The following is a 14,171-nucleotide window of genomic DNA, read 5'->3' as shown; positions in this document are numbered from 1 at the left end:
AAATAATATTGTTATATATCATTGTTATCTAAGTAGTGATTAATTTTCAGTAAAGTTTGTTTAAAAAAATATTTAAAAATAAAAGTTCCTTATCCGATAAATTTCCATTCAATTAATAAATAGTTTATTAACCTTTTCTATTCATACAGATGTGTAACAATTATTTTATTCCTATAGGTCTAGATTATGGGTGGCAAGCAATTAACCATTATAAAATCAAAAACTTCACTTTAAAACACTTAAGAGTAAGAATTAAATTATTATAATTCATTTAATATTTTTCTTCTCATTGAGATTTTTATTTTAAAAGATTTTTAAACTTTGCAAAACAATAGAAAAAACTAAGATAACTGTAAATAGAGTAAAAAGTTCAAGCATTCCGGAAACCCATTTTGAGGTAGTGTGGTCCTAGTCATAGAGATTCAGAACGACACATACAGGCTGGGATAGCCTGGTCGGTAGGGAGCTGGGCCCATGATCGAGAGTTCGAACCCCGCCGGCCGAAGATTTCCCGTGCAGTTGGTGACTAATGCACGTAAAATTCTGTCAAGTCACAAAGTCCTCCATGTTCCCATAACAAATCAATACCTCTGGGGGTACTGGATTGGAGATTGATCGCTTTCTGATTCAGGTCAAAATTACAATCTATGGATGAATGAATGGATTTATGAATGGGTCCGCCTCATAAACAGATGTGACGTATGATGTGGCAGAAGTCGAATTCTTGGCCATAAATGGCGCCACTGAAACACAAGAATCACACACTCTGCTTTAAATTTGCTCTGTTTCACCAAGCAGGCTTGGCCTTGTGGCACTAGAACCAACCCAAGAACTACACAATTTTGTTACCAATGGTACAGTGGTGGTAATTTAGTTAACATTGCCTATGGACCGCCTTAAGTTCCTAGATAAAATGGCATTCATCAAATTAAAATAGTACCTACTGCAACTTTTCCCAAACTAGATAAGTTATTCAGAATTTCTTGATTTATTTTGGACATTTTAACAAAATTTTTATTTCTAAAAATGTGTATTTTCTTTGATCATAGTGAAGTAGACAAAAATCCTTCCATTAAGGAAAATTTTATGCTAAAATGTATAACCTAACAATCTAGTACAACCCGAATTGGGGTACTTATCTTGTGAGTTGCTTGAAATAGAAATAATCTAAAGTAGAAGTTCATAAAATAATCAATTATATAAGAATGACTAGCACAGTGCTTTTGCCCTTTAATCTTTTTCTTTGCTCAAAAAGTAGTAGATGAAACATATCATTGCATTAGCCGCCTACTTCTCTTCTTTGCTCTAATATTTGTTATCACTTCTACGCTAAAATATTAAAGTTATGCTGCATAATTGAAGTAACTTTTAAGAAAAAATATTGAATTTAAAGAACTAGAATATTTAAAGAACTAGAGTATTTTCATGCTGCAGTATTAAAAAAAAAATCGATGCATAACATCATATTTGTTTTCTCGCACAAAATTGTTTTACCATAACTAGCACAATAATATAGTTGTATACAATAGCATAATTAGAAGGAAAATAGGATAATTGCATAAAATAAGATAATGGAGGAAGATGATCTTACCGAATTAAAAGTTCTTGAACTTCTCTGGTCAATCTATTTTTAGTGTGGACCAAAGTATACCACTCAAGCTCGGCTTCTTCTTTACCGTCTCGAACACCTGCAAAATTTAAACAGCATTTGCACTTTGCAAAAACTGTAGTACACACAAAAATTACATTAATAGAGGAGAAAAAAAGGAGATCAAAGCAAAAGCAAAGAATAATCAGCACAAAGAATTTAAATAAGTCATAAAATAAGTAACTAAAGAGTCAAGCAATAGACAAGAAAGCGTGGTAATGAAAAAGAAGTGAATTTATAAATTGAAAAATATTGCACTCAATTATAAAATTTGTTTATTCAAAGGTAATTCCAAGCAAAAATAAACTTTTATATCTTAATATTTTATGTAATATAATTTGAATTGTAAGGTAAACAAACTTTTATATCAATATAAAGAATGTAATTTTATAAAGCAAAACATAAAATATGAACAAAATCGGCCGAATAGTTACTGAGAAATTGAATTTTACGCTAAATAAGTTCTTCAGACATGTAGTAAAATTAATATTAAGGGGTTCAAACTTTTGACATCTCTTTTAACTAAACTATTGTGACCATATTTTTCATGTTGAGGCTAGAGAAAATGATTCTTCTGTTAGTAGCTTTATTGAGGACCACGGAAAGTAACTAAAAAGTAAGTAAAACTAAAGGTAAACTCAAATATTTTTTACAAGTCAAAAATTAAAAGCTCAAGTTAAAACTTTCTGACAAACATTGCAATAGCAACTACATACTAAATAAAGAAATATATTTTAGCTCAATGAGCATTGGTTGCTCAAAAAGTTTTGAAGCAAATAGTTTTACATTAATAATGGTTTGCAATATTTTCAAAATAAGTGAGTCACAGGCAAGGTTAAAGTGTAAAGGATTCAAACATATACAATGTTTTATTTACATTACTTATCTTTAATAATAAAATAAATATATGATTTTCAGCATTTTATTTTTCAAAAGAAATAAATTGGCATAGCTGTCAACATTGGGTTTTCAAAAAAAGGAAGATATTAAAAGCTGAAAATTTCAATGTATTTTTTCTCCTCAACACAGTTACATTCAAAGATTCTAAGACAATTAAGAGCACTTAGGGACATAAATTGTAATTATTTTTCAAAGTTTGATATGTGCATGATCGAGCACGTGCCGAAAAGATGCAAGAATTTGATTCCTGCTCTAAAAAATGCGTTCGGGTACAAATTCAGATCGTGGCTCTGTTGTAAAAAATGGGAAAGTTCTTTTTTTTAAATCGAGGAAAATTGGAAGATTAAAATAAAAACCGGAAGGTGGAAGTTTCGATAAAAAACCGGAAATCTTCCGGCTAAACCGGAAGAGTTGGAAGCTATGGATTGGTATACTCAATTTGGAATAAATGAATGTAAAACAATTAAGAGAGTAAAAGAACAAATTTCATGAAACGGTAAATATTTTTAGATGGAGTTATTAGGCAGGATAAAGCTGCATAAAGAAATGCTTAGGGAATAATGTTACCATTTTCCTCCCCTCTAAGAATCTTTTCAAGTTCAACACCCCTCTGCTCAAGTTCTTTTTGTTTAATTTCTAGTTCTTCCAACCTGCGCTGTATCTCTTGAGCATTGCGCAATCGCTTTAGTACTTGCTGCCTTTGAACTTTTTGTACGATTCGCTGAGCTTTCTTTTCTTTTTCATTCAGTCTCTGAAAAATATATATATTTTAATAAGAAAATATAAACCGAATGTTTAATAAAAAAAAGATAATTTATACATAGGTGAATTATAAATATATACCAGGGGTTTGTCAAGGTTAAATTTACTACCGTTTAGCAGTACCTTCACAAATTCAACTTTAGGAAAAACAGTAGTTTCCCGATATACTTTTTCTTAAAAATTTATTTTTGTATCCCACAAGAAACGATAAATCTATATTTTTACCATATTTTTGTGTTGATTTTTTAATGCACATTGATTTTTCAGACTGAGTTGATTTGTTAATGACTGTGTTGTGTTGATTTTTTGCGTTAATTAACACTTTTGTGTTGATTTTTTAATTTTCACAAATTATGGCTAAATTTGCAGCATGATCTGTACACAGTTAAAAGAAAAACCACTGATAAAAAAAATACTAAAAATAAATAAATTTCATAAATTAAAAACCTTTTAAATATATTTTGGTAAAACATTTTATAATAAGGAAACATTTTATTTAATTAATATCAGAAAAAACTAAATAAAGTTTTCTCACTTTTACGGCCCATATTTAGTTTAAAAACAAATTTCATACACTGTCATCTCTTTAAATAAATTCAAGGTCATCAGTTAATATAAATAGTTGCTGGAGGGTGGAAATTTAGCCTGCTCATTTGAAAGCAAAGAAATATGAAAATAAAATAGTACAGCAAAAATAATTTTTATGTAAATCAATAAACTTCATATCAACTCAGTAAATTAAGATATAACTTGCTTTATTTATGTGTAATTGTATTTGTTTAAATCATTCTCAATTAAATTGTATATAATTATTTTTGTTACACTATTTTTAGTGTCAAATAGTGTAACAAAAATTAATTCAAAATGGATAATATTAGATGATTGATTATGATGAAAATTCACTTTTGGAATTTACTTTGGTTAATAGACGCAGTGAATAGTCTTAGTTAAGTAGTAAGTATGGATATTTGAGAATTAGAAACATTTAATCGGTATGATTTTTTTAAAGGAAAGATTTTGTATTAAAAAGTTAACATAGCTAAAAAAATTACTAATTAAAGAACTAATAGTACTAAATAGTAAAGCTAATAAAAGTACTAATTAAAAGGTGAATCCGCAATGCCAAGAAATCACATACAAATTCTGAGTCTTTTTCAAGGTAAAGTGATAAAAATATCAAACAATGGAAAAAAACACTGACTTTAAGATATTTTTTGAATTTTACTACTGATAAGTAATTTAAAATAGATTTTGTTCAGCTTCTAGCATTTAAAATGTAAAAAAGAAGAAAATATAAACATAATTAAAAGCTTTTAATTTTGTAAAAAATAATTTTTTTAAATACTTAAAAAGCTTTAAGTTAAAAACTATTGTAATTACCATAAGCTATTAGATATGAAAACTATTTACGAAAGTTTAGAATTTCCTAAGGATACTTACTGAATCGTTTTTATCACTATTTGGAATGTGACCAACTTTGCTACCCTGAGTATCTTCTTCTTCACTAAAACTGTCTTCTACAGAAAAATGAACAAATATGAGCAATGAAATTAAAACAAGTCGCAAGAAAATAAAACTAAAGAAAATTTAACATTTCATTTAAAAACATTAAAAAAAATTATGTTATTTAAGTTTATGATATATTATTTGAACACATAAAAACATTGAATATTAAAGAGTTCATTTCAGAATATTCATTCATTCATTTTGACACAAAATAAATACCAATCGAAAATGATATTTAGAGCAGAAATCATACTAAAGAAATAATTGGCTTTTATACAACTACTAACTGACATAAACATATAGCTTTTGTATTTTTTTTTCCACAAAAAAAGTTGTCGACCTACTTTTGAAATTGAAAATGCACAGAAATTACTAATGATTGGCGAATTTCTTCAAAACATACTCATTTTGTGTCCTACAAATGCTCAGTCGATTACATAAATTAGTTTGAAGAGAAATTATGGTTCTGCTAATTTTACTTTATTATGGAATAGTTCTTATTAATAATGAAAATCATCGAATAAAAAAGTATAATTTTTTTTAACAATAAATTTTATTAATACATTAAAACTATTTTCAATGAAATAAATTAAATATTGAGTGTTCTTTGTGAAAAGAACAAATGTTTCTTACAATTAATTCATTTTCAAAGGACAATTACATTTCAGTATATTAAATTTAATATTAGCATGACCTCCATGTCTTTTATTAAATGAAGCTGGTTTTCGAGATCATAGAACTAAAAAAAACATAACTGAACTTAAATTAACATAAGTTGTACAGGGTTGAAATAAAAATATGATCCTTTTATGGGTAGAGAAAAAAAATATAGAATATAAAATTAAAGCATGGAAAAGATGGTATAAAAACAAAATAAGCAATAAATCATAAACAAAACTGCAAGTCGCATTTAAAAAGCTTGATCCCTGACAATCATACGACAGCGCTCTTTATTGCAATTACATATTTTATAAAAAATACAATACTTTTTAATTGCTAGCTCAGTTCTTAAATAATTATTGACCATTGATTTCTAAGTTTGTTTCTGTCAATTTTTAAATGTATACATGTTTCTGCTTTTTCATTTTCTGAAAATAAACTGTTAAAAAGGAATCACGTTTTAACATACATATTAACTATTTTATAATAACTATTTGTAAAACCATTCTTTCAAATGCATGTAAAAGGAGAGAAACAATTACGATTCTATTATAAATATGGAACTTAGGTATCAAGCAATATGTGTTTTCTTCAAAGGCTTAAAAAATAATAACCACCTTACATGCATGATTATTCCAATTTTATATTATTTTATAACCAACGTTGAACATCCGACCCAATTTTTGAGTTCACGACTACAAATTATTAATTCCGTAACCTTGTAATTTTGAACTCAATCCAGAAGACAAGGGAACCCCTGGATCAAGTAATGGGAGAAATTTGCCTTTGTGGAGGACTTTTTTGATGGAGCTAACCAACATTTGCGTTATATTGAAAGAAAAACCACAAAAACCACCCATGGTTAGCCTGAGGACGAGGGGACTCTAACACACAATTCAGTTACTACCTAAGATATTTTACGTTAGCACTGTGGTCTGTTTCCAACAGCAATCACCTGGATTTGAACTCGGGGCACTTAATTGGGAGGCGAGTGATCTATCCCTAGAGCCACCATGGCTCATTCCAATGTTAATACCATTGTTTTGATCTTTTAAGTATTAAATCAGAAGAGCTAAGTGGAAGTTAGATCGTGAACCTTATTTCTGCTTGCACTTTTGAGACCCCCACATCGTGACTATATAAAAAATCCATAAATTAACAAGAGGAAGTTTGTCCTATGCATTTTTTTCTCAGATGATTTAAAGAATTTCAGAATGTAGAAGATGATTTGCATTAGGATCAAGAACATGCCATAAATGGCTGAAGGTCTCAAAACCACTAACTGGAAAAAGGTTTCTTTTTGGTAATTTGTGAGGTTTGTTTACAATGGAAAAACTAATTTAAAAGCTCTGAAAGTCCTATTTCTTTTTCGTACTTACAGTTAATTATAAAACAATTGTTACCGACGTCTGATTTAACTTGGTTTTCCACTAAGCTCTTTGGAATTGCAGATAAGGCAAATCACATTTTANAATTCCGTAGCCTTGTAATTTTGAACTCAATCCAGAAGACAAGGGAACCCCTGGATCAAGTAATGGGAGAAACTTGCCTTTTTGGAGGACTGTTTTGATCGAACTAACCCACATTTGCGCTATATAGAAAGGAAAACCACAAAAACCTCCCATGGCTAGCCTGATGGCAAGGGGACTAACCCACGATTCAGCACTGTGGTCTGTTTTCAACAGCAATCACCTGGATTTGAACTCGAGGTACGTAATTGGGAGGCGGGTGATCTATCCCCGGAGCCACCATGGCTCACTCCAATGTTATTACCATTGTTTTGATCTTTTAAGTATTAAATCAGAAGAAGAGCTAAGTGGAAGTTAGATCGTGAACCTTATTTCTGCTTCCACTTTTGAGACCCCCACATCGTGACTATATAAAAATCCATAAATCAACAAGAGGAAGTTTGTCCTATGCATTTTTTTCTCAGGTGATTTAAAGAATTTCAGAATGTAGAAGATGATTTGCATTAGGATCAAGAACATGCCACAAATGGCTGAAGGTCTCAAAACCACTAACTGGAAAAAGGTTTCTATTTGATAATTTGTGAAGCTTTTTTACAATGGAAAATCTACTTTAAAAGGTCTGAAAGTCCTGTTTATAATTCGTACTTACAGTTAATTATAAAACAATTGTTACCGATGGCAGGGGTCTGTCCAGGCCATATTTACTACCGTTTAGCGGTACCTTCACAAATTTAACTTTACGAAAAACAGTAGTTTCACAAAATACTTTTTCTTAAAATTTTATTTTTGTATCTCGTAAGAAACGATAAACCCATATTTTTGTGTAGACTTATTATAATTTTTAATTTTTCACAAATTATGTCCAAATTTTCACAAAATAGGTACCTCTCAGAAAAACCTAGACAGACTCCTGCTTGGTTTTCCACTAAGCTCTTTGGAATTGCAGATAAGGCAAATCACATTTTAAGGAGGAAAATAAAAATTCAAAATCAAAGAGAGAATGGCATACACATACACATTACAAGAGGCACAAAAATTGTTAAGGGAACAAACAGGGTGTGGAAATTTAAAATATTAACATACAATCAGCATGCAACAAGTGCAACTATTTCACAAAAGTACAAGTGTCTTTAAATAGCAAGCAAATTATGAAGCATGCTTAGTAGTTAATGAAGCACAGACAGGCAACAAAAGAATAAAAAAATAATAGATACTAAACATGGGATAAAATAAACAACGGATAGCTTTATCATCAAGGTAAAAAGCTTGGGCTCTTCAAGTTGATGAAACTTACCAGAAGCTTTGGGAGCGAGTCCATTTTCCAATTTTGGAATAGGCAAATGAACAGGAAATGAAGAAATGTTTGTCTCTAGATTTCTGTACACAGTATATTTAGGAATGATTATGGCTTGCTGAGTAGAATGAGGAACATTAAAAATATCTTCTTGAGGAGGAGAAGTTTCTACAGGTGTAACGCTTTCTGGTGGCACTGATTTGGCCTTAGGCTTATTACCTTTTTCTTTAGCCTTGGCTAGCTTTAGGTGAGAGAATGGCTTTGACTTGTTGGCAGTTCCAATATCATTTGGAAGAGAAGTGGATAAATCTTTCTCAGAGCTTTTAGCTTTCTGCTTGACTTTTTCTTTAGATACATTACTTTTGCTGAAATTCAAAATAGAAAAAATAGATTTTTTTCCATTGCTTTTGGTTTTGTCATCCTCATTTAACCCTTCTGTGAGAGATCGCTTGCTTTTAGTTTTAGCTTGCATTTTGGGAATAATGGGGGATTCGCAAATATTACTATCTGGACTAGTTTCAGACAAACTAGCAATACTGGAATGTTTTGTATGACCAACTTTGGCAGGCTGAATTTGCTCTTGGCTATTTTTAGAATCAAGGGAATCTGTTGAAACAGAATACTCATCGCCAGTGGATAATGAGCGATTTGTTGTTTTACATTGATTATTTGGCTGACTAGATACAATGGGAGCATCTGTACTTTTCCCTTTCATGAAGAGATTTGAGTTTTTAAACATGCTAAAAGTTTCTTCTAATGTATTGTTGTTCGTTTGACAAAAATTGTTTATCATCTCATCTTCGAGATCGTCATCTTGATCACAAAACTCATCACTGCAAAGCTCATCATAGTTTATAGAATTTAAAGAAAGTTGGCGACGATACTTTTTTCTGTAATTATTTGGACTGAGTCCAAGTTCTTCATCGCTTTTTAGACGGGCACGTGCTCTAGCTTCTTGTCGAGCTCTTTCTTGTTCAGCAGTACTCTGCATTCTTAAATATCTATCTTCATCAACAAGATCTGGGGTTTTGTACGCTGAAGCCGTCGTTGAATCTGACGAAAAGTCATCACTTTTAGAATCCATTTTAGGAGTTGAAAAACCTTCCATAGAAGTAACCGGTTCGACAGGAGACATCATTTTCTCCTCATCAGCAAAGGGTAAACCTTGCAAATCTTCATGAACACTTTTCCGTTTTTCCCGTTTCTGTCTCAATTTAGAAATATCCATATCACATTTTGGTTTAATTTTTGTTGGGAAGTTCATGGGCTCTGAAGATTCAACCAGGGAACATGTATAAGGAGAAACAATATCTCCACGAGATTCAGAAGAGAATGATACAGAGGGATGCTTATGGTGGCCAGATTTTGGTTTACTGCTAGAATTTAGCTTTCCAGTACTACCAACAGACATATTGCTTTTCAAATTACTGGTAGGAGGATTACTTGTTGCGATTTGGTCAGGAAGAAAAACATCATTGTCCTTATCAACTTCATCAGACTTTAAATCATCAAAACTTTTCTGTTTCACACAGTTTTCATTTGAAATTTTATCATTTTCATCTAAACTATCATCACTTTTATTTAGTGATGAAAATGGTTGCTTTTGAAGATTAATATCTAAAGAACGAAGATAAATGGAATCACAAAATAAACTTTTTGGTCTAATTTTTTCAGCAAATCCTCCACCATAACCTTTATATTTAATATTAGGACTTGGTGAAGTGGATTTCGGACTATCTAATAATGGATTCGGACAAGAGGACACCATACGGTTTTCTATTAGATCTTTAGTCCTATTGATCAGCTCAAAGCTGCTTGATTTAGATTCAGAATCTGGACAGTTTTGTGCATCAGGAAGAATAGTTGATGCTTTTGGCACTGTTTCCTTAAGCTTAGCTGATGAGCATGATATTGATTTTGGTAAAGTATCATTAAATTTGAAAAAATCTGAGCTGCTGGGCAAACTTTGTGATAAGCATGTTTCAATATTTTTAGATTGCTTAGGTAGTTCTTCATCAATAGTATAATCGAGAGCAACTGGCGAATCAGAAATCAGTACAGTATTGTTTTGATTGAATTTGCTTTCAGTGTTTTCATCCACATCTGACAGACTTTGTTTCAAATTTGAATGTAATTCATTAGATTCAGAATCATTTAGAACTAAACAACTTTCCTCTTCTTCATAACACGCAGGAAATGAGATACTTTTATCACTATCCCAGTCATATGTACTATTTCCTTTAGATTGATTATGTTTTCTAATTGTTATAAAAGATTTCTGTTTTGTATGATCATCTGAATCATCCAGGAATTCATTCAAAACTGATTCTTCACTGTTGACATCAGCACTGCTATTTGCAATTTCTAAAACCTCTGGCACAGCCTCAACAGAATTACAAATTACACTTAAGTCTTTGCAATCTTCAAAGCAGTCGCGGACTTCATTTCGATTAGCTTCAGCACATTTTGGAGATGGTGTGCATAAATCAATTATTTCTATTTTATTGGAAAGTTTATCAGCAGAATTCTCAACAGGTGGAAATGTAGAATCATGCAAGCCTGTTTTATTTACTTTAGTAAATGGAGTAGATGTAAGTACTTTGCTATGAATTTCATCAGCTAAATTCTCACAACTTGTATGCTTTTCTACAAAGTCGTCGCTGGGATCTAAAATGGATTCTTGAGCTGATTTCAATATATCAGCAACAATATCTTTTGCAACCGAATTTACATCTGATGCAACACTAATATCAGGGGAGCTCTCTTCAGTAGCAAGAGGAGCTGCAAGTTTAGGTAATGTGTCCATACATTCAGGTTTAGATGAAACAGTTTCAGATTTAGAAAAATTATTATCTACTTTCTTGTCACTAAGCTCTACAAACTTACCATCAACATTCAGGATTTCAGCATTTGTATCCACTTCAACCGGACTGTTTACAGATGAAGCAAAGCAACTGGGACTATCTTCTTTTATATCAGCTGTAGAAATATCAGATACAATAACTACTGAATCATCAATATCAGCGGTGGTTTTACTGTCAACATTGTTGGCCTTATTTGCATCGTTATTTACATTCCATTCTTGATCCAAATCAGTATTTTGAGGAGGTGATTCATATATTACTATAGTAGGTATCTGTTGTGGAGGTAGAGGAGCAGAATCAGACTCTGAGTCAGAATCTATTTCAGTACCAGATTCATCTCCAGAGCCTTCTTCAGTGTCACTTTCATTTTGTGATAGATCAGATTCTGATGTTTCATCTAAAATGATAAAAAAAAGTTTTTAAAGTTTTCTAATTAAATTAATAACAATAATGGGAAATCTGAAAAACATAAATTTGAAAACATAAGACATTTTGTTTACATTAAAACAGCCATACAAACCAACCTAGTTTAATTAAAAAAAATTTAACAAACACACTTTTACTGCAATCTCATTGAATCACGATTTTTCTAATCTCAAAATAACTTATGCATAAATGTAACACATGCACTTAAAAAAATAAAATAAAAAATAGGGGTTGTAATGTTTTAAAAAATTTATCAACTAATTGAAATTTAACCTTTTCTTCCTGAAATTTTTCTTTGAAGTTTAAAATATTGCTGATTTAATTTTCACTTATAAGTTTCACCAGCAGTAAATATTAACTACTAGTTTTACTACAAAAATTTATATTTACATAATAAAATTACAACTGATTTGTTAAGATTATTATAGCTTTTAGTAATTTTCCTTAACATCATTACCTGCCGAAACTTTATTAATGGACTTCAAATCAATTACAGGAACTTCCATTGAAAATTCTTTTTCTTCCGGAGTTTTACTTAGTTCAACCTCTTCATTTTCTTTTGTTTCTTGATTATCTTCTATAAATAAAAATTTCAATTTAGTAATGAGGAAGCAAAAACTATCATTTATGACAAAAGGACAAACAAAAATAACCGAAAAATATCATACTGGTATACATTCTAAATGAAATATTTTGCTGAAATTTCATTACAATATGAAAAGTTATTCTCAATGAATATAGGGGGAAAAAAAGCCTCCAATTTTGTGATGCTTGAATGCATTTTTGCAAAAGCGTTAAAAAAAAAAAAAGAAGACAAATTAAGTGTAAATAGAAAGCAATATTTGTAAAAGAATAAAATAATTTTAAGATAACCAGCACGTGAATAATGATCATATTTAAAAAATAAAAATAAGGGTTGGTGCCACCTTACGCACAACAAAACCCAAATATTTTTTTAAAATTAAGGTCTTCTTAATATTATTGATTAAAGCTTGAGCTTCAACAATATTCAGACCCTGAAAATTATATATTGAGTATTACTGGAAAATACTCTTCATTTTTAACTTGAATAATTTTAATGCATTTAAAGCCCCTGAAATGTTGTATAGCCAGAAAATCATCCAATACCTTTATAAATTCTCTAAAAAAATCTGAAAAAAATTTAATACTAGAATTGAAAGTAACAAAATGCAGTAATAATGTTGATAAGAAAAATCATAATATATACCTTCTTCACTATTTTCTGTACTATATTCTGCATCGCTATCAATGTCCTGACTAGTATCATCACTACCGATTTCAGTATCTGATTCTTCGTCATCAGCAGATGATGACGATGAAGAAAAATTGCACAAAAGAGAGTGCTCAGTAGAATACTTTTTATTCCATGTTTCAGCCAATTTTCTAGTTTCATCAGCAGTTAATGATCTCTCCAATTCTTCTGCAAATGCTTCTTCATCTGTTTCAGAATCAGTGCTACAAAAAATTTCAAGAACAAGAGAAATCATTAGAATAAACTGCAAAAATAAGCAAACAGAAACACTGGAAGTTAGAAACATTGTTAAAAATTAACCACATTTGCTTCCTCACCTACACCCGAAACTCATGTATTTCTAATCTTTGTTCAGTTATTAGTTGAATATTTACACCAGTTTAACTCATAACTAGAAGTAAATTTTTTTAAGCACTGCATTGAAACTGTTTTTAATAATGCAATAAGAAGTTAGAAAGAATAAGGATTCTTAGTGTACACTTAAAAAATTGAAAAAACAGAAACCCACTCTTTTTGCTTTACACAAGTCCAATGTATTAATATGAGATTTTCAAAATTATGAAAACTGGTAAATGAAATTAAAAAAAGTATGCATCTAAATTTTTTTTTTTCAAACTGCTAAAAATTTAATTATTTAAATTTTGATAATTTTAAATGCCTGTAAATATATTTATAATAAAATTTTAAAAAAAATTCTTAAAACCTTGTGAAAACTTAAATTCAAATTATATCCTTCACTATCGAAACTATATCACCAGTGCTAAAGTTACTAAATATATCTTAATTCTTGTCTTAGCTTGCATACTTCATTTTATTTGTAGAAGAAGCCCCTCCTTCCTATTCAAGCATATCATAGTTACTATTTTTATAAATCAATTTTCCCACCAAAATCACATTTTTCTTTCCGAGGCTGACAACTACTTACATGGAAATCTAGATAAAAAGAGACAAACAGTGCCATTATTTCTTATTAAAGCAGTATTATGAACTTTTTCTTTACAACAATGTAACATTATTTTACCAAAATGCATTGAGTAAATGGCTCAGAAAATCAAAACTGAGTAAATTTTAATTTCGTGTTTGCAACATTTCTGAATACCTACAATATATCTTCCATTCAGTATGATGATAAATATTGACATTATTTTACTCTTTTTTTATTAACCGTTTATTTAGATGGAAAAACAAAAACTAAATATACGTTCAGTACAAATAAAAATATTAAACATTATTTATAGATTGTATTGAGAATGAATGAAAAATGTATCATGGGAAAATGTATAAAAATTCAAGAAAATGATAACTGAAATTGACATTCAAGAAATATTCACATTCAATATATATATATATATATATATATGTATGTATA

At 30.0% G+C, this 14,171-nt stretch overlaps 1 protein-coding gene across 2 annotated transcripts in view; it reads right to left on the bottom strand.

The window, feature by feature from the left end:
• LOC107453849 (Molecule interacting with CasL) overlaps positions 1–14,171 on the bottom strand; it is a 67,980-nt gene that overhangs the window by 6,603 nt on the left and 47,206 nt on the right. The window contains exons 18-23 of one of the 2 annotated variants that reach the window (XM_043047716.2): positions 12,758–13,005; positions 11,987–12,106; positions 8,240–11,500; positions 4,751–4,827; positions 3,116–3,299; positions 1,592–1,724 (exon numbers count right to left, since the gene is read on the bottom strand). In XM_043047716.2, coding sequence (XP_042903650.1) covers positions 1,592–1,724; positions 3,116–3,299; positions 4,751–4,827; positions 8,240–11,500; positions 11,987–12,106; positions 12,758–13,005 — 4,023 coding nt within the window. The remainder of the gene's footprint in view (positions 1–1,591; positions 1,725–3,115; positions 3,300–4,750; positions 4,828–8,239; positions 11,501–11,986; positions 12,107–12,757; positions 13,006–14,171) is intronic. The other variant, XM_043047717.2, reaches the window with a different exon arrangement.

This window comes from Parasteatoda tepidariorum, chromosome 4, assembly GCF_043381705.1.
Source record: "Parasteatoda tepidariorum isolate YZ-2023 chromosome 4, CAS_Ptep_4.0, whole genome shotgun sequence".
In the NCBI taxonomy this organism is placed as follows: Eukaryota; Metazoa; Arthropoda; class Arachnida; order Araneae; family Theridiidae; genus Parasteatoda; species Parasteatoda tepidariorum.
This window is presented reverse-complemented; position numbering and strand designations above follow the sequence as displayed.